This window comes from Nothoprocta perdicaria, unplaced genomic scaffold (assembly GCF_003342845.1).
Source record: "Nothoprocta perdicaria isolate Ctin4 unplaced genomic scaffold, notPer1 scaffold_32, whole genome shotgun sequence".
Classification (NCBI taxonomy): Eukaryota; Metazoa; Chordata; class Aves; order Tinamiformes; family Tinamidae; genus Nothoprocta; species Nothoprocta perdicaria.
In genome coordinates this window covers 2218565-2244967 of record NW_020455555.1, presented here as the reverse complement: position 1 = coordinate 2244967, position 26403 = coordinate 2218565, and the positions used below count along the sequence as shown (strand labels likewise).

Here is a 26403-nt window from a genome sequence, read left to right as displayed (position 1 = left end):
CCCCCACCTCAAATTCTAGGGCAGTGCAGGTACAGCACAGCTCTGGGCAGAGGTAACAATAGGATGAAACATCAAATTTTTGTTGTGGATAGGGGTGAGGAATCCTACATGCAAAACTGGAAACAAAACTACAGGACTGCATCTGCACTATAGATAATTAGCCTCTACAGGCTAAAATACAGTACAGTGGAAAGCAGAAAAAAATACTTAATGCCATAGAAAACCCTGCCAGCATGCCTCATAACTGATCAATATTGCATATTCTCTAGTGCCAGAGAATCTCTGAACAAAAGTCACAGAACACAGAAAAGGCCAACCTCATTAGAAAGCAGGCTAAGCTGCAGCAAGATAGTCCAAAGTTTTAGACATCTCAGAACTGCTACCTACAAGAAAGGAGCTGACAGAGATCAACACAGTAACCCCTTCCCACCGTATCACTCAATTACTGTCCGCCCCAATCTTGTTAAACTCACAGCATTCCTACCATTAGGGGATAGGGGGGGAAAAAAAAAAGGCAGTTTGGAAATATATTTAATTGTGAGCTTGGATTAATTTTTGGGTCAGTTACCGTCCAATCATGCAAGTCAGAACTACTAACTACCATGCCAGTATCAGCTGAATTTTGCCCAGAGAATTTTCTTTGTCCCTTTGTAGCACTCTCTCATATCGAATTGACAAGCACAATGTGTGATATCCCAATCTGCAGCAGCAGCTCCCGCGTGGTGAGTCTTTATGTTTACCTTTAAGAATGTCAGTTGTTCATGCAGTCAGTATTTACGTTTTATCATTGGTTCAGTGGCACTGAAATTGAGTTCTGAATAAATGCTAGAAAGAGGGAAGTCTGCATTAGGTGACAGCAGTCAGATGCAAAGACAGCAGTATTTTTATGATTGAAAAGCTGCAAAGCTAGCATTTACTATCCATTTAAGTCAGCCATGACCACAGAAGAAAACCTGATGGCATGACAGCCAATTTGATTGCAGATTTTATGTGCACAGAGAGTTATGAACATGTTCAGTGGTTCTCAGATTTTGTCCATATCTCATACGTTATCTGCACGATAAAAATAGTGAAAAATGTATTATTTTTCAAGCTGCACTGCTTTCTGCAAGAAAGCAGACGGTCCAAGACTTCCATAGGCTCCCTAAAAGTTTTCTTGTTAAGTCTACTTGAAAACAGGAATTTGTATTAGTAACTCCTTTGGCTTTTAGGATGGCATCAATTTAGTGGCTGACCTGAGCACTGGAGGTGTAACGTGCTCACACAAAAGCTTGACCATGAAGTGATGTCAAGAAATTACAGCAGCTCAAGTTGCAGAGAATAAAGGCAATACTAATAAATGAAGGAGCCTGTAACTTCAGAGCAGAAAACTGCAGAAACAGGGGGGAAATAATCAAATGGTGGACAACTTATTTTCACTTTTTATAATGACTTGCATATAATCCAGAAACATACATTATGAACTACTCTCTCAACTCCAAAGTGAAGATACAGAATATTTGAAAAAATCTCAGAAGCTTAAAGAATTTGGATTAAATAGGAGGGCACAAATACACAAGAATAGAATTGCCCCACTTTAAGCAATGTAGTCCATTAAGCTTAGATTGGGCTCAGTCTGCCTTTGCTTGCTCATTCTATTTCTCCTTCTACTTATTAAGGAGTAAGATGAAGTGGCAATATAGCTTTTCTTGACCCCAGTACCCAGAGTATCTTATCTGTTCTAGCAGGATTTGTATTCAGATGCAAGCAATACTAAAAAAAGAAAATAATGCAAAGAGAAATTTATACACAGAAGTAATGACAAAACTTTAGTCTTCACTGGAATAAGGTTATGAGACTAGAGACTACTATGAACCTCAGTTAAGTAGGGAAGAACATCCTATTCTTCACAATCAGAGCCAAGGACAAGAAAAGGCTGGAAAGAAAAAGCAAAACGAAGACCTTGTACTCTAAGTGGAATCAAGTTGATGATAGCATGCGAATATAATGTTCTGTAGAATAACCATCACTACAGTTACGTGCTGGTGCATGAAAAAGCGTTAGTGTCCTCGTAATGTACTGAGGGGGACTGTGAAACCACAGTCAATAGTCTAACATTGACTGTTTTATCAGCTGGTAAAGACAGACCTTGTGCTGATATCCCAAGAATCTCAGTACCCCCTGGACAAGTCACCAGCTCTATCTTGCTCTAGATAGAACAAAAACTAAAAATACTACAGATTCATAGAATCGTTATGGTTGGAAGGGACCTCTAGAGATCATCTAATCCAACACCCCCTCCACACGCGGGGTTACCTAGAGCAGGATTATGTCCATGCACTTTTTGAAGATCTCCAACCTCGCTTGGCAACCTGTTTCAGTGCTCTATCCTCACTGCCAGAAATTTTTTCCTGAAGTTTCTGTGGCACTTTTGGTGCTTCAATTTGTGGTTGTTTCCTCTAGTCCTACCGGTGGCCACCACTGAAAAGAGGACAGCCCCATCCTCCTCACTCCCTCCCTTGAGGTATTTATAGATCAGGTCCCTTCTCAGCCTTCTTCAAGATGAACAGGCCCAGCTTTCTCAGCTTTTCCTCACAGGGCAGATGTTCCAGGACCACAGCCCTGCTTCCTCCTCGCTGGATTCTGAACTCCACCAACTCATCATCACTGCAGCCAAGGCTACCTCTCACCTTCACATCTCCAACAAGTCCCTCTCTATTTATTAGTACCAGGTCCAGTAGCTCACCTCTCCTCATTGGTTCCTCCACAACTTGTGTCAAAAAGTTATCATCAATGCTATCCAGGAAAGATGGAAATCAAAATTCCGTGGAATTCAAATGGAAATTAGAATTCTGAAAGAAACACAGAATTTCAAAAAAGAAAGCTTAATGAGTTATCTTATTTCATCCAGCCTTTATATCTATAATTAATTCAATGTTTCCCTTCAAATTTATTTTAGGAAGGGGAAAATGACTGTCACCAACTTGATAGAAGGTGAGCAAAGCTGTTATAAAAAAAAAAAAAAAAAAAACCACACACACCCTGTTCCAGATCCCAAGGTTTAACATTGTGGGTGCATTCATAGATGAGCAATTAGCAGGAGGCGTTAAACCAAAGACATACTTTAAAATATATTTATATATATAGCAATTAAATATCTTGATTTTGGAATGACTAAATATTCCTACCAGAAGCTTGTTTTCCAAAGGGTAGTGTTTCCTCTCACAGGTTAAACCCAGAATGAGCTACAATTGCTGTAAACCTCAGCCAAAATCCTTGTTAAACAAACATCCATATTTCAGGGCTTCTCTGTATTGTCCTATGCTGCACAGGGCCTGTTAAACAACAGAGAGTAATCAAAAGCATCATTCTGAGCTGTGTTTCATGTGCTGTAACTGCTAGAACTATTGTTTTCACTTCTCAGGTAGCTATTTGAAGAAGATTCCAAGGGCATTAGATTTTTTTCTTTTTTTTTTTTTAAGCTTACACTTATTCCTCTCACACTTGCTTGTGCCTCTAGGTTAGGCACTGAACTAGGGTTGGTAAAATTCAGGATCCACTTGGAGATCTTGAGCACATCTCAAGTCAACACGTCTCAGTTTTGCCATCAACTACTGACCTATCTGAAGAGCACACAATGTCTACATAAAGCCTGGACATTGACTGCTTTATTTAAACAGTCTTTCTTACTGTAGCTTGTTCACTTCTTTGGCCTGGTCCTTTTACTAGTTTGCAGCACAGCTGCACAACCATCCCCAATGCACATCTTGGAGAAAGGAAGAATAATTCCTCCAGAGCTCGAGGGATGAAGTTACTAGAGATCTGATTCCTTTAGCAAGCACTCTACAACTTAATAAAGCATGTATTTGCATCAGGGGATTACATTCATGACTACAGGGGAAAGGACTCAATTAATAGTCTTTTTCTATCCCTAGCTGCTGTGATCCCTAGAGCAATTCTGCACTTTTAAAACAAGTCACTTCCTATTTTATGGCTACACTAGATGCACTTTCCTCCCTTGGATTTAAGGAGGACAAGCTGGTTATATTTCTCTTTATGTTTTTGCCAAAAGCTTTGTTTTTTGTGCTTGATGCCACAGGACTGGGCTGTTACCTAATCCTACAAACTACGGTTGATCTGTTTTGCTTTTGCTGAGCAACAGCTCACAAAAATAATCCCTGTGATCCTCACCAGCAATTGGGCAGGATTAGAAAGTCAAAGGTCTTATGTATATAGGCATGTACCTTTATAATTAATTCTCTATGCCTCCATTACCAGACAGTAATTCGGATAGTGTTCCTTGCATATTTTTCCCCTCAGCATAATTAATGTAGTTTTATCCTTTCTGCATTAGCAAAAATATATTGAGAATTATAAATGAAAAAATGAAGCACTTTCTATTGGTTTGGGTGCCTAACACAAACACAGCCCCTCAGGACTCTTCATATAACAGTCAGCATCAGTCAGCAGCACGGTGGCAGTTTCAGATAAGCTTCCAAGAGGGGAACAAACGGAAGGCTCACGGCTTTCTCACCTCCAGAGGATCTGCTTCCTGAGGTAGGTTAGGGGTGTTCTTGCGGACTCTGGCAAGGCAGTTGTTCTACTGAGGTCTCTGCTGACTCTATTACACAGATAAACAGACCGTTACAGGATGCACTGCTGTCAAATTAGAACATATCAACAGAAAAATATACAAACATAAAGCAAGTTTTTAAGTATACTTTTGAATCAAGAAAATGATTTAAGAGGCTTCTTATCCAAGAATTATGGCTCCATGCCGGCTAAAATTGTGCAAAGGGTAGGTGAAGTATACAAGGATGACAAAACAGAAGAGGTCATAGGCAAATAACATTCAAACATATTTATCTAGGGATCCGTAATTATGAAGTGAATCACCATGAATACACACCAGATAACTGCATTATTTCCTACCTTTTGCAGTGATTAAACAGATAACTAAATTCGTAACTTTTTCACGAGGTCTAATCTTTATGTAGGATATACAAAACTAAATCAGCAAATTCTCAGGTATTTGGGAGAGGAAGGGGCAGGGAAATCATCTAAGCTTGCACAAAACAAAACTACTTCTTACTTCAAGGTCACAGTTTTTATTTTGACTTTTTACAGTTTCCCTGAGTGTGCTTTCAGATGAGGTTCTTTTTTAGCATCCTCCTCCTAATTACTGGTATTTGACATTCAATTCTGCCTCTGATCTTCTAACTTAAAATAAACTCATGGAAATGAGTAACAATAAGTCTATTGAAATTATTACCAAATGAAACCAGCCAGTACCTGACTGCAGTGTGGAACACTGGCCTCCCCTGGTCAACTAGCCATGATGAAAGAGGAAATGGATCAATTGCAAAGTCATTAAAAGACAAAAGAAACACAAAGGATATTGATGTAAGGGAAAACAAGCTTAGAGAAGTCTAATTGGCACTACAGTCATTTCAATGAAAGAGCTATTCAGGGAGACAAGGACCACTATGTGCTCTAGGTTACAGAGGTCTTTCATTATTTGTGCCCATGCCCGATTAACTACTTATTTACCTGCTCACCTACAAATGACCAGAATTTAGTAATTGATCTCTATGGGACCACCGAGGTTCCTCAATTGCATGCAATTTTTGAATGTTTCATTATGGCATCCAGCTGTCATCCACAAGCCAAAAAGACCCACTTTAAGGCACAAAATCTTTGTGGTTGTTCTTCTTTTAAAATACATTCATGTGAGCAGACATTTTGTGAAGTGGGTGTCTCAAAAAATAACCACAATAGATAAGCAATTGGAATGAATTAATTGGTAGCCATTATGCTTACAAAAGCGGCTCATCTTGCTATAGAAATCTCCATTGATCCACCTTCGTCTTGTGGAAGGGTAAAGAGAAAAAAAGTATTTAAAGCTACCTTATTATGTTCCTGACTGCAGAAAAAGGCAGGAGCAAAGGGTGACTCTCACTATATGTAATTAGCATGTCAATAAAAGGAACAAAATAACGCAACTCAGCCACTTATTCTTCAGAAATAGCAGTTTAGCAGCTACAGTCTGTTCCATCAATTCAAGTCCAAAAAAGACAAAATTGGGGTAGATTCATAAATTCAATCTACTGATTAATTTATCACATTATACTCCAAATAATGCCAGGAGCGAACACCTAAGATTTGAGCTTCAATTTTACAGACTATTTTCATTTAAATGGTTATCTCCAGTGTCATTCGCTGTACAGTTATGACATAGAAATAAGGATTTTTATTATAGATTTATTAGAACACAGGAAAATGATATGTAATCATCCAGTCTTCAAAAACACAACTGCAAACTTAATTGCTCTTCTGAAATCATCCTGGATTACATTCTTACAGGTGTTAAAATTGTGCATTCTGAAGATATTAAAGCAATAAAATAAATCCATTGTCACAGTTTCAGGAAGACTGCAATGGAAAATATAAATCCTATGATGAATAGCTGGCAAGGGAAGGTATAATGAATACATACACAGTGGTCTAAAGTTTGAAAGTGACCTAGGAATAAATAACAATAGACTGGTTCACATTTTTCCTAACCATGGTATGTGTGACAATAAATCTTTCTTGGACAAGAAATTGCACCTACCCATTTTCCCAAGAAATTGGATCACTGAAAGTGATAGGTCAACATCAATTTATCTACATAACTGTCTGGTATAAGAATGACACATTTCATCAGCATTTTCTCTTAATGACGCAACATGATAGAAAGTTATTTTGACTGGTACTTTTACTTTTGCATCACATGTCAAGAGGTAGCTTTTATAAAAACACAAAAAAAATATACCAGGGTTGCTCAGAGAGATTTAAGAATAAGTACATTTCACTACCTCTCACTATGTGAGAGGGGACAACTACCTTAAAACAAAACCCACAGCCAACCAGTTTGCATTTTGAAAATGATCACATAGTATTGAAGCCCAAAACATGAAAGAAGACAAAAAAAAATGCTAGGATTAGATCTGATTTCATTGCTAATTTCAATGGTCTTCTGATATTACAGTAATATTTAGCAATAAAGTGTCCTATACCAACAGATATATCACAATCCATCATACTGCTCAGAACCTTTTATTTTTCTAAAAACACTGCAAAATATTGGCACTAGCTATTTGTTTGCTTTTCCAATACACTTTTATTTTTCTGGACTCTCTTTTCATAAGTAGCATGAATTACAACAGAATTACAACAGATTCAGGGCTTGATTACACAGGGCATTACTGCAAAATGACCTGGGGTATGGATTTATTGCTCATTAGCTACTTCATAGGCTAACTCTCCACATGGACAAAAGTTGCAACTGTTATAGCCAGCCTTTGCTGAACATGTATAAACCCCAGAGTTTTGAAAGTCTGAAACTGAGGACAGACTCAATGTTTTCCTTGACACAAAGCATCATTTCCTACTGTATATTACATCTCTCTTCCAAAATAACAGAATTACTATGTAAAATCTCCCAAACATTTCTACATATGTTTTTATTCTGGGGGAAAAAAAAAGTAATCAGTGTCCTCAGATGAAAAATTTCTGACCAAATGTTTTCGATTATAAGCCACTAACCAGATACTCTGGTTAACAGAAATCTGTCCAAGTTCTACAAGTTCTGCCTACATTGGGAAAAATCTTCAGCCCACAATGCTGAGTATGAAAATTCTCAGGCAGAGCTCAGTCATGCTCCATCTTTGTAATCATCTACAGAGAGATGCTGAACATTATGCAAATGTGGAAGACGCGTGAAGACTTTTGTACGAAGAGACAGGAAGAAACTATCACAGACTCAAAATCTACTGATGTCAACAGATAAAGTCTCTCACTGATTTTAAGGGGCTCCCATTTAGGCTTGGAATATAATCTATTTCACAGATTTCTATGCTGACTAATGTAAAAATGAACTGTAAAGGACACTAAACTGTATTCAAATGCTACTGGTTTTTCAGAAGTGGCATTTATGTCACTCTAAAAAATACTAACAGATAAAACAGACTGTTTTCTTGAAAATTATGTACTTCCAAAAGGAAATTGCGCTGCTGGCCAAGGGAACTGTTGGCAATCAGAGCGTGCTCCTACCTCACAAAACATAGCGTATCACTGGGTTTGCGATGCATCTATGGACACTACAATACAACAGAACTCTGTGGTTATTTAAAAAAAAAAAAAGCTGTAAATGAGTTGTTTACATATGCAGTTTTCCAGCTTAGCCATAGAGAGGCAGCAGTGCATTGTTCAGAGGTAAATAATGCTTATTAACATCTTTTCAGTTTTCCTGCTTACAGAGTGCAAACTGCTGTTATTTCATGTTTAATACAATATACTTCTGTATTTTCACTTCTGAGAGCCTGCAGATGGCTCCAGGACACAAACACTGTCTCTTCTCATGGCCCACCTAACTTTCTGTGATTGTACCTTTCTGGGAGTCAAACTAGTGGGGACCGACTAACTGAAACCCAGAGGGGAAATCCACTTTGTTACCACTTCTACTGAGTACGTAAAGAGAGAGTATCTCAATTTTTCTGTTGCTGTTAGAACTGGATCAAAATGCTATGAAATAAATCCATCTCTCTTCTCTTTCTCCCTCTCAGGAATTTATCACACTTCAGTCACTGCAGTTTCCTTTCTTTTCCAGCTCATTATACAACAGAATCCATAATCCTTCTCAGTCAAAAACGACTACTTCTCATTTGGCTGTAAACAGGGAGTCTGTCCATAAGGGCACAACCGTTCTTCAAAAACAAAACAAATGCACATGCCAACACCTTCCAATGATACACGCATTCTGCGAGTCTTGATGCTGATGCTCAATGCAGTAACACAGAAGCAGAACTCCCCATCCTGAACTCTTTTTTTACTACTCTTTTCAACATTTTCTCCTGCTACAGGAATTCCTTAGCAGTGCATTTCAAACATGATTCTCCCCCCCGCCCCAGTGTTATTCCATGATTTTTCAATTAAAAATTCTAAAAATTAGTTATACAATAGCTATGCAACAGACGAAACAAATTCACTGAGAACAAAAAAATCAAAGCACTCGGAGAGCTGCAGAGTTGCACAGTGAAAATACACAAACCCAAATCAAGTAGATTAGAGTACACTGTTACAACCCTTAAAACCAACAAGCATAGTGTAATCAACAAAACGACGCTCCCTATGTTTTTGGGAGGTCATAACCTTTATTTGCATTCTTATCACTAGCAGCACCTCCACCTTTTTGATAGCTCCGTAGGCAAGGGGTAGTCACGGCTAAACCTGTGCTGCCCACACAGCTTGCTGATACCAAACAGAATACAGATTACCTGAAATCTGCCAGTATTCTCACCATGGGAGAACTCACTTGTCTGTCTCTCTCTCTCCCCTCTGATCAAACTATCAGTTTCTGTGGTGTTTACAGACACAGTCTGATACAACTCAGCTGGACTTGTTTCATAGTATTAGGCAGGCCCTGGCAGAAACACAAAGCTACAGCACACAATTCAGCTCCTCAAGGGTACAGGAGAAAAAACACTAAAAGTAGGAAGCTCTAAAAGCACTATCCTGTTCAGTGGCACCAATTCTTTTTTTACCTCACTCCTTGTTTTTCAATTTTCCTATACAAGAAAGTAAAAATAGTGCACAGCTGATGTCCATCATGAAAGGTTAAGAATACATTCAAACTTTAGAACAGACTCCTATAAGCATTCACCTGCTGAGGAAGGCTTTGAGAAACAGGACAGGCTTGCAGTCATGAGGATGTTTCCGTAATGAAAAGGGATCTTTCCCTCATCCCAGGAGTTTGTCCTTGTTAAATTTGAAACCCAACCAACAAAAAGTCCTTTTTGATCTCTCATAAATCCTCCCTTCCTTGTATGGTCTATAAATTGAATAAGCAAAGCATGCTAAGTTGTCACAGCCCTTTCTTGTCTTCCTAAGTATCTAGAAGAGAGCAAGCTTCACTCAACTTCATTCTCATTTTCATTCAAGAGCATGTTGAAATATGTATCTGAGAAGGGAAGGGTATCTTTACAAGAGATTCACTTTGGATTAATCAAAGTGGATGTTGGCTGCCTCTCCTTTACGTGCATCTAATAGGATTAATTCCAAGGCTGCAGATTTTTCACTTCTTCAAAGCAAGGCAGCAAGGGCCCTGAGGCAGGGCAGTACAGGACACCATGAGAGCCAATTCTGTTTCACACTTCTTTGCCAATTAGACATGCAAAGTCTGCTTCAAATAAGCAGGTTACCAATAAACTTGTTCATTTAGCATGATTTCTGTAGTTGTTTGTCCTACAAAGAGAGTCACTTGTTCTTAATGCTCTGAAGCCAACAATTCTGAGCATGATACTGAAGTTAGCAGACAGACACAAACAAAAACGCAACTGCACTCCTCCATTCTTGTTCCAATCACTCTCATTAGCAAAGCCCTGCTTGACTTCACCACATCTGCAGGTGGAAGGCGAAGCCAAGCCAGTGAGGAGCTGTGCAGAGCCGCTGGAGGACACGGCACCTCACTAGCTGCCCCTGCTCTCTGCTCACCTGCACGGCTGTGTGCTGCGGGTCGCACTGTGCTTGGGAGAAAGGAAACATGTGCCTAGAGATGCTCTGCATTGGCTGTGCACTGAAACAGGAAGGTGCAGTTCACCTTAATCACAAAAAAATGGGCATTTCCTTTTGGGTGGTTTGCTCAGACTTAGTAAGGAGAGAAGGGAAGGACAGAGACATAGTTAAGTACCAAAGCAGGTGAAAGACACTGAGTGTTTCCCTTCTAAGCCTTGCTAAGTATATGGACACAAATTTTGGAAGAAACTATGCAAAGGACAGTCACTTTCCTATGGCTTAGGATAGGATTTCGAAGATTTTGCATATTTCTGCACTATGCAGAAATGAATCAAAGCCAGTGCTCCCTACTCCAACAATCTCTGCTGTAGAACAAAAATCAAAATGAAAAATTATTTGAGTTACATCCCTCCTGAACAAGAACTATGCGTGATTAACGCTTCACTTAAGAATACCTAGCTGTTGTAACAAGCCTTTCGCCATTCCTATGTTTTATTAGCTGAAGTCTCTTTCCTGCTCTTTTCATTTCAGAATTCATGGTTATCACAGAGAAGTGCATGGCTGTCTTTTTTAATGTGCACTACATGTCCCAAAATAAACTGCAAAGCTTGTCTGAGCAGGTATTTACTTCTTCTCTTCCCTACCACTCCCAAAGAATCTCTTTGATGACTGCCATAAGCCTGATGACATACTTGCCTCGTGTAATGTACTGCATTAAATTTATGTACTGCATTAAATTTTCAGAAGTGCTGAAGTACAGATCTCAGAATTGTCTTTAATATAATCTGCTCTAAAAGGCTGCTTAGTTTTCTGTGGAATCTTTGTAGCTGAGTCAAAAAGTAGCTCAGAAGTTGTTCTACCTGTATTGCAGGTATAAGCAGACAGAGTTGTGCTGCACACAAGCTCAGTTGCCTACCAAGGGGGAACAAGCTGTGATGGCAAGAAATTTTAGCCATGAAGCAGCAATAATTGGAAGTAGCACCAGTACACATGGACTCAGATGATGATTTTTTTTTTTTTTTTTTTTTTTTAACCTTCAGGAGAGTAATCCTGCTGAAATTGCTTGCCTGCTGAGGTTCTCTCAGTGGCCAGAGTCTACTCAAAGGTAAAAGCAACTGGGACGTGGCCTTAATCACAATGCTAAAATATAATGAGTAACTGAGCTCACCTGCAAATGGATTTTCTCAACAAGCCTTCCAGGAGACGTAATGATAAAACACCAGCAACAAAGTGCTTATTACCTAGAGACATACAAGATTTAAAAAAAGAGTAAAAGAGTGACTCAGGAAAAACAAAATCTCTGCTTTTGCTGCCATCAAAGTAACAGTTCTACTTCACAGGTCTTACCCAAAAAAAAAAAAAAAAAAAAAAAAAAAAAAAAAAAAAAAAAAAAAAAAAAAAACACACCAGTGTTGCTTCTAAGATTTCATCCTGTGAAGTCTATAAAAGCACCGAGCTCTCTATGCAAAATGAAGAGATCAGATTCCTGTTTCGGAGGCAAAGAAATACTGAGATTTCAAGAAGAGCACAATTTGTACTTCTACTCTAAGGTGTCACCAGCATGAATTATGACTCTGTAATAGCGTTAAAAAGTTCTGAACCACCTACTAGCCTTTTCTCACAAGCAGCTTCGCTCTTCATCTTCACAGAGAAAAGAGGGAAAAAGACTGAATTAGAAGCATTTCCCCTGTATCACTAGAGTTAAAAATGGCTTGGCCAGAGGTCAAGGAACTAAGTACAGCTACAGCCAAGTCAGCAGTACTGTAGTATAAAAACATCCCCCACACGAGTTCCAAAATAGAAACTGCATGCCTGGATTTTACAGGGATTCACTTACTGCCTCTGCCTCTTACATTCTCTGCTTAATGTACCTGGTGATCAGGAACAAAACAGAAAGCAGAGCCTATCTCCCATCTCAGCAGTTATCTAACCATACAAAGTGCTCCACTTGACAGTGAAACTGTTCAAGATGTCAAAAAACGTTCTAAGCTTTCAAAATCAGGAAGATTGAAAGACTGATCCTTTTCTATTTATCTATATTCCACTGACGTCTTAAATCTGCAACATAATAGAATTTGAAAAAATACAAGTGAAAAAGAACATAAGTGAGTTGTTTTTGTTTAGCCCTTTTGTGATTCCACAACTATGTAGCAGAAAACAGTAAATATTCATAGGCTTAAAGAAAACATAATACTGCAGCAAAGTGATCTGTTAACATTGGGCCTTCAGAAATGGAGCCTTCGGCCCAATTTTCCTACTTTCTCCAACAGACATAAATACAGATCACAGATATGAAAACCCATAGGGTTGTTTCTGAAGTGAGACACTTTATGCTGTGTAGTCCGAGGCAGGGAGTGAAAGCACATGTAGTATTTACTCCATTTGGGCTACAAAGGAAGCCAAAGTGGTCACATGAAATATTTTTTGGCACTTGGCTAGAAAAAGCTAGCATTTCTGCTCTTACAAAAAAGATATATATATATATACATATATATAAAAACTTTGGTTGGTTGGTCTTTTTTTGATTGATTGTATGTGTGTGTATATATACACACATATGTGTGTGGGTGTATATATATACATGTATGTATAGATATATGTGTGTATGTATATATATAAACACACACGTGCTTCCTTCCCACTTCCTTCGTACCAAAACCGGAGAGGAGAAGCAGCAGTCCAACGCAGAGGGCAGTGGTCTGGTAAATTTAATAAATCAGCCAAAGTGAGAGAGACGAGATGAATTTGGGTGCTGGTTGTTCTGAGACTGTCTCTCCTCCTGCCTCCAAGGATGCAACGCACTAAAACCAGCCTGGAATCAGCCCTAAGCTTTCAGTGCTGACACCTCTACCTTTCCAGCAGTGCCAGAACTGAGCTCTCTGACATCACCCAACTCCCAGCCCACACTTAGCTCCTTTGTTGCCAAAAGCAGGAGTAGCTCCAAACATTATCTAGTGGCTTCAAGTTATCCCTCAACACAGAAATAAGTTGTATCCAAGTTGTATCTTCACTTGGTATGCAGCGCAGAAGCCAATTCTACACTATACATTTCCCCCCCCCCCCACCCCCCCCCGCCTTGGGTATCTTCTTAATAACTGATTGCTCAAGCTCTAGCCGTATCTGCTAAGCTCTTACAGTGTTAAATTGTTCCATTTTCTGCAAAGATGTTTGATGCTAGAGACACCCTGATCATTAGTCTATCTCCCAGCCACTTAATAATTGCCCTTTTGAGCTTGTATTGCATGAGAGCAATAATGAGTCTCTTTTTGAAAGTCCAAATAGCAATAACTCAGCCTCTATTTTATTGCTTTCTGTTCATCTAGGTGAAGAGCACGGCTGCCTACACCTGGGTGTATCCCTAGGGAATTTCACATTTAGTTCGTAGTTTTTGACACATACATCCATTCACAGAGAATCCACACCTACAAGCACAGCAATTTTCAATATTAAAGAAAAGACAACGGGTGGATCATGTAGCTAAGCTTGGATTCACCTGTCAGTAACCTCCCAAGCAACGTACAACAGCAAGTAGCTTTAATAACTGTTACTAAGAGGTAATTATTCTCCTAATAACCACAGAGAGGCTTTTCTAATCTCTGCAGAAATGCGAGCATTCAGTGTTGGTCACTCAAAACCAGATGCTTCTCATCAACACAGTCTAGAAATTAAGGCAATTTCCCCCCATGCAAAAAACCATCAGTACAGTTAACATTTAGCTTTCCTCTTCTGGCTTTTCCCTTCCCAATACACATAAGCATCAACCACCACATTAAGTAGGGTTTCATTATTTTGAATTATTAGGCTTTCCTCCTCCCCTACAAAAAGGTATTTTTTGTTTCCTTCATACTAACTATAGAATTTCGTTGGTGCGTGGGTCTACTGCTTCTCTCCCTCCCCAAAGAGAAACACGGAATACACTTTAAATTTTTTGCTTATGAATATACACACTGGCTTTGCAGCGCATGAAAGAAAGGTCACGAGCTGGAAAACAGGACAGTTTGGAATGAGAGGACCACGTGTGAGGAGCTAAGACAGGGTATCCCTTGGGCTGAGGAGGAATGACACAGGGAAGGATGACACGGTCACAGGGAGGGAGAAAGGCGATAACTCAGGTTTTACCAGCTTCACGTGGGTGCTAAGTAGCCTGGCTTCCTAAGGAGAATGGGTTATACTGTTACAGTGTAAAAGTGCAATCTCTAAACTGCAATTTGAATAAAAATATTCCTATAAACCTTAGCATAACCAAGTGTGCTTTAAATACCTCTCTCCCCTTTCACCAGAAACTTCAGATAAAAAGCTCCTACAATCTCAACTTCACCAAAATTTTTCTGTAAGGTGTTAAAACAAACAAGCAAAAAAATTCAATAGAGTCTTCACAACTCAAAATGCCCTCAACACAAATCCAGACTTGGGAGGGTAGAAAGGAGAAAAAGAAGGAAGAAAAGAGGAGTAGGGCCATCTCTAGCTTGAAAAATCTATATAAAACATGTTTTTGCTACCTGGAGAAGTTTATCAGGAGCTCTGTCCTTCCACAGACACATTGTGTCCTTCCAAAGCCACAACGGGTTTGGTCCAGCAGCAGGAAAGGACCCCCACAGCACAGGCAGGCACCACCAAGGAATGTTCTAGAAGTGCCTCACTCAGCCCACACCCAGCCCCTTCCATGCCACGGAGGATCCTTCTGGAAGAGCCTCCCTCAGCCTGCCCCCTCATCCCCCTTCCCCATCGACAACAACCGCACTACTCCCCCCCCCCCCCCCCCCCCCCCCCCCTGCAGTCGCCCGGTCCGCCCCCCCCCCCCCCCCAAAACATTCTGGAGGGGCCGCGCTCGGCCCCGCCCCTTCCCTCCCCACTGAAGAACGTTCTGGAAGGGCCGCGCTCGGCCCCGCCCCTTCCTTCCCCACTGAAGAACATTCTGGAAGGGCCGCGCTCGGCCCCGCCCCTTCCTTCCCCATTGAAGAACGTTCTGGAAGGGCCGCGCTCGGCCCCGCCCTCCGGAACGTTCTGGAAGGGCGCTCGGCCCGTTCCCCCCCACACACACACATACACACCACTGAGGAACCTTCTGGAAGGGCAGCACTCAGCCCCGCCCCCGCACACCACTGAGGAGCCTTCTGGAAGGGCCACTTGCAAGCTAGAGCTTATTTTCCTTGAAGAAAATACCGATATAAAATTTGCTCTTAAGAATAGACATTAACGACATTTTAAAGCTGCCATAGTAAAGTGCACTTACATGTAAATTATACCAGGAGGCATCAAGGATGTGAGGATATTTTTGTAGAAGAGATTTTTTGCTTTTATTGCTATTAATTGCTATTGCTATTGCAATTAAGAGTCCTTAAATAAAAATAATTATTTTAGAAAGAGTAACTGGGCAGAAGGGCAGATTGTTTAACTAAAACCATTTACACATTTCTTCGGAAAGAATAGTATATTCTTGCAGACCAACTCCTCCTTGCTGTTTCCCTAGACTTAAGATCCTAAGAAAAACCTGACACTCTGTAATATTAGAGAACATGGTTAAAATTCATAGATTGATTTAGCCTGCTGCATATGGGGGTAGAGAAATCAAGCAGGGGGTTTGCAAACATGTTTTATGTGCAGTAGCACCTTTATTATAAAGGTTCTAATCAAATAAATAAGAATTGACATTGTAATGAACTCTCATGGAAACAAAGATACAGTCATGTGGAATCGACTGCAAATGTAGACACTAAAAATAACACTCCTTAATAATTAACACGAGCTGGACTTGTGCCAGCACAGTGTACATGCCTGCTGGATGCTATCTGAACTAATGTCACTTCTATATGCAATTCAGTTTGAAAAATCCTGTTTAAAGGCTGGCTCTCATAGTTAGGCTAAATCTGCACGCTCGCTTGGCTGTACCTGATGTAAGGCTTGTGGAACACAGCATGGGCCGGGCTTAGCGATGCCCCTTATGCATGCACAGCCTCCAGCCCTCAGCATGGAGAATACCCCAAAGCAGCATTCCACAAGGCCAGGGGAAGTGCCTCCCTGGCCTTTTTGCTACCCAGCCCTCTCAGCTCTGGCCTGGCTCCAGGTCGCTCCGAGGACGTTGTGAGCATCCAAGGAAGAGCCGAGCTCGCCACGGGGCATGGCTGAGGCGCCAGGCAGCGAGCTGCAGAAAGGCCCCAGAGGCACCTGCACCCCAGCCTGCTTTTGTGGGACCTGCAGGGGACACGGATGGGGATTGAACGTGAGCCATCCCAGGCATCACAAGCTGGAGCCCTGCCCAGTGTTGAAATCTGAGCAAGATCTGCCAGCATTTCTGTCTGGCCTGGGTGTTTAAGATTCTTGAGAATGCAAACCGAGTGCAGCAACTTATACAGGAGTATTTCAAATGTTTTTTGAAAGAATACAGACAATTTAAATGGATGCTCGCTAGGCATATGTGGACAGGGAAAAAGCAGGTGAAGGTGAAGATGGAGGTAGAAGAGAGGGAAAGGACAAAGGGGTAAATGCTGAGCTCTGAAAAATAGATAACCAAGCAGTTGAAAAAAACTGGGAATGGAGCCAGGCCATCATCCAGGCACATACAAGGAGCTCCCTCCCTAGAACAAGCAGGGCTTTGGTGGGGGAGCCCAAGCCCCTGAGCTCTGTCCGTCTAGGCCGAGCTAACCCTGGAGCGCTGCGGGTGACCGAGGAGCAGGCTCTGCGTGCAGCTGCTCCTGCCGCACGTACCTGCAGCAGAGCACGCTTGCTCCCACTAAGGCCATGGGGAGAGAGGGAATGCTGCAAAATTTGGGGGAACTGCTAGTCCTCAAACACTGCAGGGCATTTTAACTGTCTTGTATACAATAGCTAAGACTCCATAGCAAACGGTTCAGACTCCACCAGCATTTGTTTGAAGTGTATTATTAACATAAAACCACATTTTCTACTCTATTTCCCTGGAATAAAGCACATGGGAAGCAAACAGGCTACACAGGTTCAGAGGGCTTATGCAGAAAGCACCAAATTTACCTACAGGAATGGCAATAGCGCTTAACAGCAACCTACACTTCAGCTGCCAACAGGATTGCCACTTCCCACTAAAATTCACGACATTGCTCTCTTCTTTTGGAATCCAAGAAATCTACTCAACAACCAAAAACAAAAGAAAAAAAAAAAGGAAAAAACAGCAGAAGAACCATGATAGCTTAGATTCCAAGTGACACCATCCTTGCACCTCATCTGGGACATCAACAGCATGAGCTTTAGTACAGCCCAGACCTCTGAAAGTCCCGAAGTGCAGAAGTGAGCAGCAGGTCAGTGTAACCTTCAGCTCTTCCGTGTGTTTGTGCTGTGCCTCCGAGCACAGGAGTTCAGGTGATCTGTGTGCAAATGCTCCTCCAGACACTACCCCCAGCATCAAGCTGAATTAAGAGCATTTTCTTCCATAACCATTAACAGGCCGCCACTTATACATTTGTGTGATTCCTTAAATGCATTTATATTTGAGTATCCCCAGTATTATGGGCCAGTGAGTTCTACAGTTTAATTCTGTGCTGTTCTAAAATACACCTTTAGCTTGTTCTGAACTCTGCTACCTGATTAAGTGCATTGGGCTCCTTCTTGTAAGAAGGAGAGGGAGCTCTTGGCAGAAAAGTGATTTCTTACTTAACCTTTTCCACACCATATTTGAGTTTATTGTTCTCCATCATCATAGGCCTCTATTCATCTTCCCCCAAGATGAAAGATTCTGTGCTGTTGAACTTAGCTGTTTTCTAAGTCTGATTATTCAGGGTGTAAAGCAGAAAAAAAGGAAGATCAAGTTGCTATTCATTACCTTCCTCTGCCCTGCTGCCTCTCCCACTCCATATTCAGAATACAGCAGTACCATGACACTTCCCTTTTTCTCTCCTTTTCTTCCTTTCCTTACAATTTCTGAGTGTTGTAGTTGTCTTTCCTCGTTACTGAAGTGTCTGTGACTTTTTTTCTAGGTGGCCACAGTATAGGTCTGGCTTGGTGTAGGTGTAGTTTTTCCTCATGGTCACTGCTCTGTATTTATCTGTGATGATTTGGGTGTGAGTTTTCAGTCACGCAGTCCTTGCCTAGATCCTCGGCAGCTCTTTGCCTTCAGTTCATGTGCAGCTCTCGTGCATCACCTGCAGAGATCACCTGCCCAGCACGGTCCCTCGTGAAGGCCACCGCAGACGTGTGGCAGTGCAGAACTCAGCACGTGCCCTGCAACCAGCAGAGCTCTCCCTCACTGCAAGGATGAAGTGGTTAGTCCTGCCAGGCACTTGGTTTCATCCTTTGGGCTCATGGCTGTCTGCCTAACAAAGGACTTTTGTCCCTAGATATAGATAGCTAATTTTCTCTAGGAGGCCTTGCTTTTTTATTTTTTACAGAAGCACCTTATTTTCTTCACCATGAAATCTCCGTTCTTGGAGGTTTTGAAGACTTGACTAGGCAGATGCAGGGCTGGCCTGACCTAGCACGGTGCCCTATCTCCCTGCACATACAGGTCTGGACAAGATGACCTTCCAAGTTCCATGATTGTTTTATTGGCTGCAACCCAGCTATCTTCCTACTAACTCATCGGATTTTAAGAGCAACTCTAACAGACTGTTTCTTTCTGTATTACAGCAACCTCCCTGCCCCCCCCCCCCCCCCCCCCCCCGGCAATGTTTAGCTACTTACCTAATCCATGTTCACTTTATTATCGTTTAGTACTCCCGGAATGATGAAATCAAAGTTGCTAATCTGTGGTTTATGGGATTATTTCTGAATATCTTTTCAAGGCTTGTGGTCACATTTGGAACTAGAGGAAAGACCAAGTGACATATTACAAACCACAGCCATTTACTGATTTACTTTAAGGCTCTTCCTCCACACGGGTTGGAGCTGACAGCTATTAATAACCAGGTTTGCATTCTTACATTCCAGGTTTGCAGTTTATGCTGTGACATCAGTATCTTTTTAACACTTCTCCCTACATCAGGTTTCCAAGAAGCCTATTCCTGAATCAATATTCTCTTTGCCTTCAAATTCTTTGCAAATAGTAACAAACAGGAAGACTGTACAGCACTGTGTGCTTGCCACAACAGCACTGATAGCATCTCTTTGGTAAATCATTTAACAGAACAGTACTATAAGCTAAGCAACATCCTGTTACTCTCGCACGTGTGAACTCAGCATCTTGGAGACCGCCTGGTTCCTTCCCGCTTGGCAAGTCCAACCACACACCCGCCAAGTCTAAGCGGAACCTCACACATGAAGGTATATATACCCAATGAGATTGGAGAAAATTCTACGATTATGTGGGATAGGCAGCTATGAATTTATTCTTGTAATGCCTTTAATAAGAACGAATCTCATCGTGACCTAAGTTATCACAGTTATTTTGCAAGACCAAATTCAAGTTTAAAAATCAGATGTAAATCTAAGCATATTGACCACACAAATCCCAATCTGATTTTCCCCATTAGAAGGATTCCACTTAGATCTAACTAAATGTATTACCAAGTTTAAAAGAAAACAAAAAAAAAAAGACTTTAGAGCAAAGGAGACTACAGTAACTTCATTATTTCTATTTTGTTTATCATGTTCTATTTCTGCTGATGGGGTAAAATTCATTACAACATTTTAATCTAGACAAACATGATGGCTTTTTTAATTCAGATAAGCTAGCTTTGTCTTAAAGTTCCTTGTTCATATAAGGCAAAAAAATAAAAAGCAAGTGATCTCAGATGTTATATAACAGTTTATATAACATGCTACTAAATTACTTTAAATTTGAGGCTTAGCAACCTGAAGATTAACCTTCTGAACATAAAGTCATGCCTCAGTAAAGCCATGACTCAAGCAATCTCTTACTGTTTTTCCTCTGGTTCATATTTAAATTCCATTCAGATACAGATTATAAATTAAACAGCAGCCTAGAAAACAACACAGGCTGGATATTTTTAAACTCCTTTTGCCCCAGAAATGCCTCAAAGAGTCAACAATGGGGGACGACCAGCCAACAACACATCCGTAAAACAAGAGCAGATACGTACAGCTTTGGGATCATTCCTAGAGGTAACGGGCTCTGTTTGCAGCTCCGGGACCCCTCTGGGGCCGTTCATGTGGACAGACGCAGCTTCTTCCTTGCCTTTCTCACCTCATCTTCTGCAGAAATATCCTTTACCTTTATTTCCATTTATATTATACAGGCATGTATACTTACTATATAGACGGACATTTTCAATCAAGGTTTTCTTGAACTTCCTCTTTCAGGCTACTTTGATTGCATTATAGGCTTTTTAACAATGTAATGGCATAATATAAAATAAAACCGAACAGCAGTGGCAGTCACTGGGATACAGACCACAGGTATTGACAAACCTTCCTCCCACCAAGCTAAATATATTTTCCTCTGTCAATTACTGTCTGGAAAGTTATCAAGCTTTTCCCGGTATCTTCTCTCCTGTCCTGTACTCCATTCCCCCCAAAATGTAAGTCTTGTAGCTTTCTGTCAGATTGGTTAAATCTTAGGGAAAGGAGAAAACAAATACAAATGAAGAACCTGTCAACCAAGCCTGGTTTGGATCTTTAGCAGAAATATCTATCCAGATGATTACTTCCCTAATTTAACTGGAGCTCTTCGGTGCACCATTGACTTTAATCTTTCTCCTGGTAAAACATCTGCTTTTCATTGTATTTATTCCTTGTTTTCAGTGGTAAGAACATTTTTAATCCTAACAAGGTAGAATGACAAAGCTAGAAAGTGCTGGGAAAACAGCAAAAACCAAACACCAACTCATTTCAGCTCACCCACCTGACCAACACTGAACTGTCAGGCTAGGGAACAATGACAGGGTTGGCTTCATAGACAGAATACAAATAATTTAATGTTTCAAAGACCAGAACAATGTTAGCACTCTTCCCTCTGCCTTTTTAAAAGTTAAAGCAGAGATTCAGCTGTATCTCCTATTGCTAATGCAGGAAAGCTTTGAAGACCTCTTATGCTAAATGGATCTAAATGAAATTCCTACTATTTTTTTCCTTTACTCCACTAAACACCAGTCATCCTTTCCATAGGACTGAATTTTACACCATGGAGCTTTACTATCAATATTTATCTAATGATGGATCTTGCAGTACATTTTGGACCAGCTAAGCAGGACATGAAGTACAAGACAGTAGGTTGAAATAGGTAAAAAGTTTCAATAAAGTCTCTGCTCTTTACTCCTCCAAGGCGGTGGGGGGGGAGGTGGGGGGAGGTTCAACATATAATACAGGAGTTCAACATATAATAGCACAGTATAGCTATATAATAGTGTAGTATAGTCCAGCATAGCTCACCCGAGGGCGTCTCCTGTCACAGACTCACATAGCACACCAAGCATGGTAACCCAAGGGTTAGCTTGGTGCAATTGCAAATAAAATGCAATTTTCATAGATGGAATAAAGATCCTTGTGGCATTAGTAAATCAATCTGCCTCTGGATAAGGGCTTGAAGCAGTTGCATTATTTATAATGGTTTCGCTTTTATTTACAGTAAGATGATCAGTTCCTACAGATGCAGCAAATCTAAATAAAACACAGTCCTTTAGATGGGGGATCCTTAGGGCAGATGAAAAGGAATGTGTGGCTTGTTTTCCACGTCACTGAAAGGGTCCTGTGGTGTTCTGTAGCCAAAGGTTACCTCAGGTATTATGCAGAGGAATCAAGTTGCCCTGGTGTTGACATGTGGCTAGCCAGAGTTCAGGGCAAATTCCAATTTCATTACCTCCAAAAACCCAATTATTGAACCATCTTGTAGGGAAGGACTTGATACAGGAAAGTGGCATCAAGTCCTCTGTATCTTCTAGAAAATCAGATGTCCACCTCATAGGTAAACCATCAAGAGGAGCACATTAAAGAAAACACATACACACAAAACAGAATTAAAAAACACACTCTTCTAAAAACACCAGATAGGCTTACCTGGAAATAATTCTGACCAACTACATCCACGTTGACTTCTGCTTATTCAGAGACAGGGTGACTCACATGCAGAAATGAGAAAGGAGGGAAGGCAGAGCACTCCCTGCTGCAGCTGACAGCAGAAACCTCTATCCATTCAGTGAGATACTTGAGCTTGAAAACACAGTTAAGAGCAAGAACTCCTGTTTGGTATCATAGTAGAAAAAAATTTTACATGTCAGAACCCTAAGAAGGGTATGAGAGCTCCCACAGCTGCCTGTCCGTGCGGAAGCAGCCAGGGGCTGGCGCCGTCTCCCCAGCGGGCTCCCTGCTGCCGCGGCAGCTGCGCCGGCCGCAGGTACCAGGCCCTTCCTCGGCTTCCTGGGGAGCCCCTGTGCTGAGAGCTCCTGAAACGGCTCCACGAGACCAGCCTGACAAGTGCATCCAGCACTCCCTCCTGCTTTTACATTAAGCTTTTCATACATCAGCACTGTGTGGATCACGCCACACTACTTGGTCATCACACAAATCACACATTTCAGAGTGCTCTGAACCTGGAAACAACCCATACGAAAGGCTGCAACCGCCAATTCTTGCGCAGAGGCCTCAGCCTTCTCCTGTAATCTAAGTACACTGATGTCCTCTCCAAGCAGCCACAGAAAACACCTCTGTTACACACCTATGAACAGAAGAACCAAGAGGAAATACTACTTTTACTGAATCTGTTAAAAATTTCTAGGTAAACATCGGATTACATAAAGCAGCACCTCCCTCCTAGTGTCACATACTAATAATATAATGCTTCAGATTTGAAATTTCAGTATCATCCCCTTACAGGGCAGAAATAAAGTTTCATTATGTTGGTGTTTCTTAATAAAGTAGCAATGAGATGACACATGACACATTGCTTTCCACCTGCTCTACAGCTTGTGACTGTCTGCACTTAGCACCTGTATCTAGTTGCATCAATTAAGAAAAAAAGACATGGAAAAATTCCATCATTAAGAGATTAAGACATCGAGATCAAAAGGAACACAGCAATACTAATTTCAATTTTCACATTTTTCACTCAAAGACATCATAACCATCCTCCAAAACATGGCAAATATCACCACAGCAAGAACTGTCTCATTTCCCCTATATTTTAGCATGTTATTTTATGAAGGATGAATACCATCTTGGGGGGCAAACTCCAAAATGCATCAGAAGATTCAGCACATGCTTTCCAGAACATTTCAAGCCCGGGTTGGTCTGATTAACCACTGCCTGTGGTCCACTAACTGATCACCAGTGTCAGTGTGAAACAGAGCCAGGCCATCAGGCTGCTCCTCACTTTTTTCTTCCTCTTTTCCCTCCTTTTTGACAATTTACCTGACACAGCCTCCTTTCTGCAGCCACTCAAGCGAGTGTATTACATGTTAAAAGACAAGGTATGTATTGAAAGTAGCAATTTTATTTGAGTTAAAATTATTTACAAAAACCCAAAGACATACTTCATGAAACTGGTACAAACTATTTTTCCTGCCGTTGGCTTTTGCTCCAAAGATCACAGCTGAGAAATACTGTATAAAATAAAAATAGGATTGGATTCAGAAAAGTACTCTACTGTTCTAATTTCCAATTGAGAGTATTTACACAAATATTTACAATGGAAAAAAGTTACTTTAAAACTTCAATTTGCGAGTTGGCCTCAAGTACCCTTTAATGCAGAGTTATTTGAGAGTTTAACACACAAAAACGCACTGCAGTTCACAGGGTGATTTCTCCCCCCACCCTCAAAAAAAAATCTGCATTTGTCAGTGCTTGACAATTAGTTACGTTTAAAAAAACTGTTAAACACTGAGGTAAAACAACTGCCAATTACCAGTGTAACAAAGAAAGGTAGTTGTCCCTGCTCCCCCTATCATTGCATCTCGGTATTTTCTGTTCCCATCTCTCCACAGAAAGCTATAGAATAATTTGGAAATCCCACTATAAACGAAAGCCTCTAAAATCAAAAGACTAGGTGGGCAAAATATGCAATAATTTCCTTCCAATACAGGCCTTTTACAAACAGTTCTTCCCTCTCAAACTTTTTTTTTTGAACAAAGGGGAACACAACGTGAAAAACTTTTCTGAGTTACACTGGTATCCTAAGTTTTAGAAGGTGATGAGAGAAAACGCAAAAAAGTTATGACCAACATAGGATTTTTGCCGCTAATCAGTTACTTCCTTACAGAATTCCCAACAATCTGCATTATCAAAAATAGGAAGACATAGAAGGCAGCCACTGTATGTAAAAAATTTACAGCTGGCACTGATACAAAAGCACAAGTTTGTAACTTTATACATGGAGATAACAAGATCTAAAAGCAGATTAGATTTCCTGTTATTTCCCCCTCATTTTACATAGAACTAATATTTTTATGGCTTCAAGTTTTACAAATTCAATGGAATAACATGATGCAACTACCTATACAGGTATTTAAAAAATGTTGATGAAGCAGAGCTCAGAACAGTCTGCAAATATTCAAGACCAGCTTAATAAAAATAATTACCAATTCTGTTGGTCTGAATAATGAGTGCAAGAGAAAAGTGTTTTTAAAAAAAATCAGATATTTTCTGGGATTCTTTGTTCCACATAAGTCTTCAAACACAATGCTTTGCTGTGAACTAGACCTCAGACTGAACAAAATCTTAGCTATATCAGCAATTTAAGGCTTTGTGTTGTATGCATTTATACTTTGTCATACTACAGAAGAATGAAATAGAAAGATTATGTCAGCTGGAAACATTAATCCCCATTGGTGTTTTAGCTTCTTTAAAATCCTTCTCCCTAAAACATCCAAATTCTTTGTATTGAGCATTATAAAATACATCTTGAGTGCTTCCTTGAAACAAATTAAAACAACATTTCAACATTTTCGATTAGAAGTGTAAACTACCCTGGGATTTATTTTTTTTTTTTAAACAGGGCACAACTTTTTACAATAACTATTTCTTTCATGAATAACATACCCTCAAATGGCTTTACACGTTTATGCGTCTGCATGCCTCTTGGAACTACAAAGTGTTATGGTCTATCAGTTTACAGTATATGGGCCATGACGGTTTTAGAGCTGAGAAATAGTTCAACAACCTAATTTCTGTCAAAACAGTATAAAAAATAAACTATCCAATCCTCGCCTCTTTGGATTCCAACGAATTTTAAATATAGACAGTAGTTAAAATCACAAAAGTATTTAAAAATTTATATTTTATGATTTTGGAATAATCTAGTAATAAAAAAGCAAGAGCAAATTAAACTCAAATAGGAGCGGTGCTGCTGTCCAGAACTTCTTTATTAGAACATTTGTTTGATACCTCAGTAGCTAAGCTGCCTTTGCACCTGGCTGGCATGAAACAGTGGCTCAACAGTAAACAGCAGTTGCACTATCAGCATCAAGTTTTTCCCCTTGAAACTTGTCATGAACAAAGCAAGAAAAGAAAAGATAGGGAGGGTAAACCCTGCCAAAAATATTTGAATACTGCACTGCATCATAAACAGCATGGTTTCTTTATTTATTTTCCTCAGAACCTCTTCCCCCTCATTTTTGATAGTTGCAGATTGATGTAGTAACTGTCTTTTAGAAAATGCTGAATGCATGGTTTAGAGACCAGGTAGCCTTAAAAATCCGAACACGAACGACACAGATGAAAGCTCTTGGGACGTCCTTCAGGGACTTCTTTCATGACTTCTTCCTTTGTCTAAGGGTAGCTCCAGCATTCGAGTGCCTGCAGCGGAAGTTAAGTATCTAGCAGTGTTCCAAGTATTCAATCACCCTAGAGATAGATTTCTGGCCTGTTGTTCCAACAGCACACTGGAAAATGCAACAGAAAACACAAGTAACAAAAAAGCATTTGTAAAACCTCTTTAAAATGCTTAAGAGCTCTGCTCTTCTCAGATTTTTTGGTATTCAAAAACTACCTTTCGGTAAAAACAAACAGGTTCAG

The 26403-nt window shown here is 40.4% G+C and overlaps 1 protein-coding gene and 1 long non-coding RNA gene across 3 annotated transcripts in view; both read right to left on the bottom strand.

Moving 5' to 3' along the window:
- Positions 1 to 3214: 3214 nt before the first annotated feature.
- LOC112950444 lies at positions 3215 to 15108 on the bottom strand. The gene is made up of 4 exons (XR_003250006.1): positions 15033 to 15108; positions 11702 to 11774; positions 4514 to 4600; positions 3215 to 3314 (listed from the first exon to the last, which is right to left on the bottom strand). It is a non-coding gene; the product is annotated as an uncharacterized LOC112950444 (long non-coding RNA).
- Positions 15109 to 24363: 9255 nt separating this feature from the next.
- Positions 24364 to 26403, bottom strand: part of WAPL (WAPL cohesin release factor) — a 71713-nt gene continuing 69673 nt past the window's right edge. For both annotated transcript variants that reach the window (XM_026043092.1, XM_026043093.1), the window contains one exon: positions 24364 to 26270. In XM_026043092.1, coding sequence (XP_025898877.1) covers positions 26205 to 26270 — 66 coding nt within the window. In that variant the 3' untranslated portion in view covers positions 24364 to 26204. The remainder of the gene's footprint in view (positions 26271 to 26403) is intronic.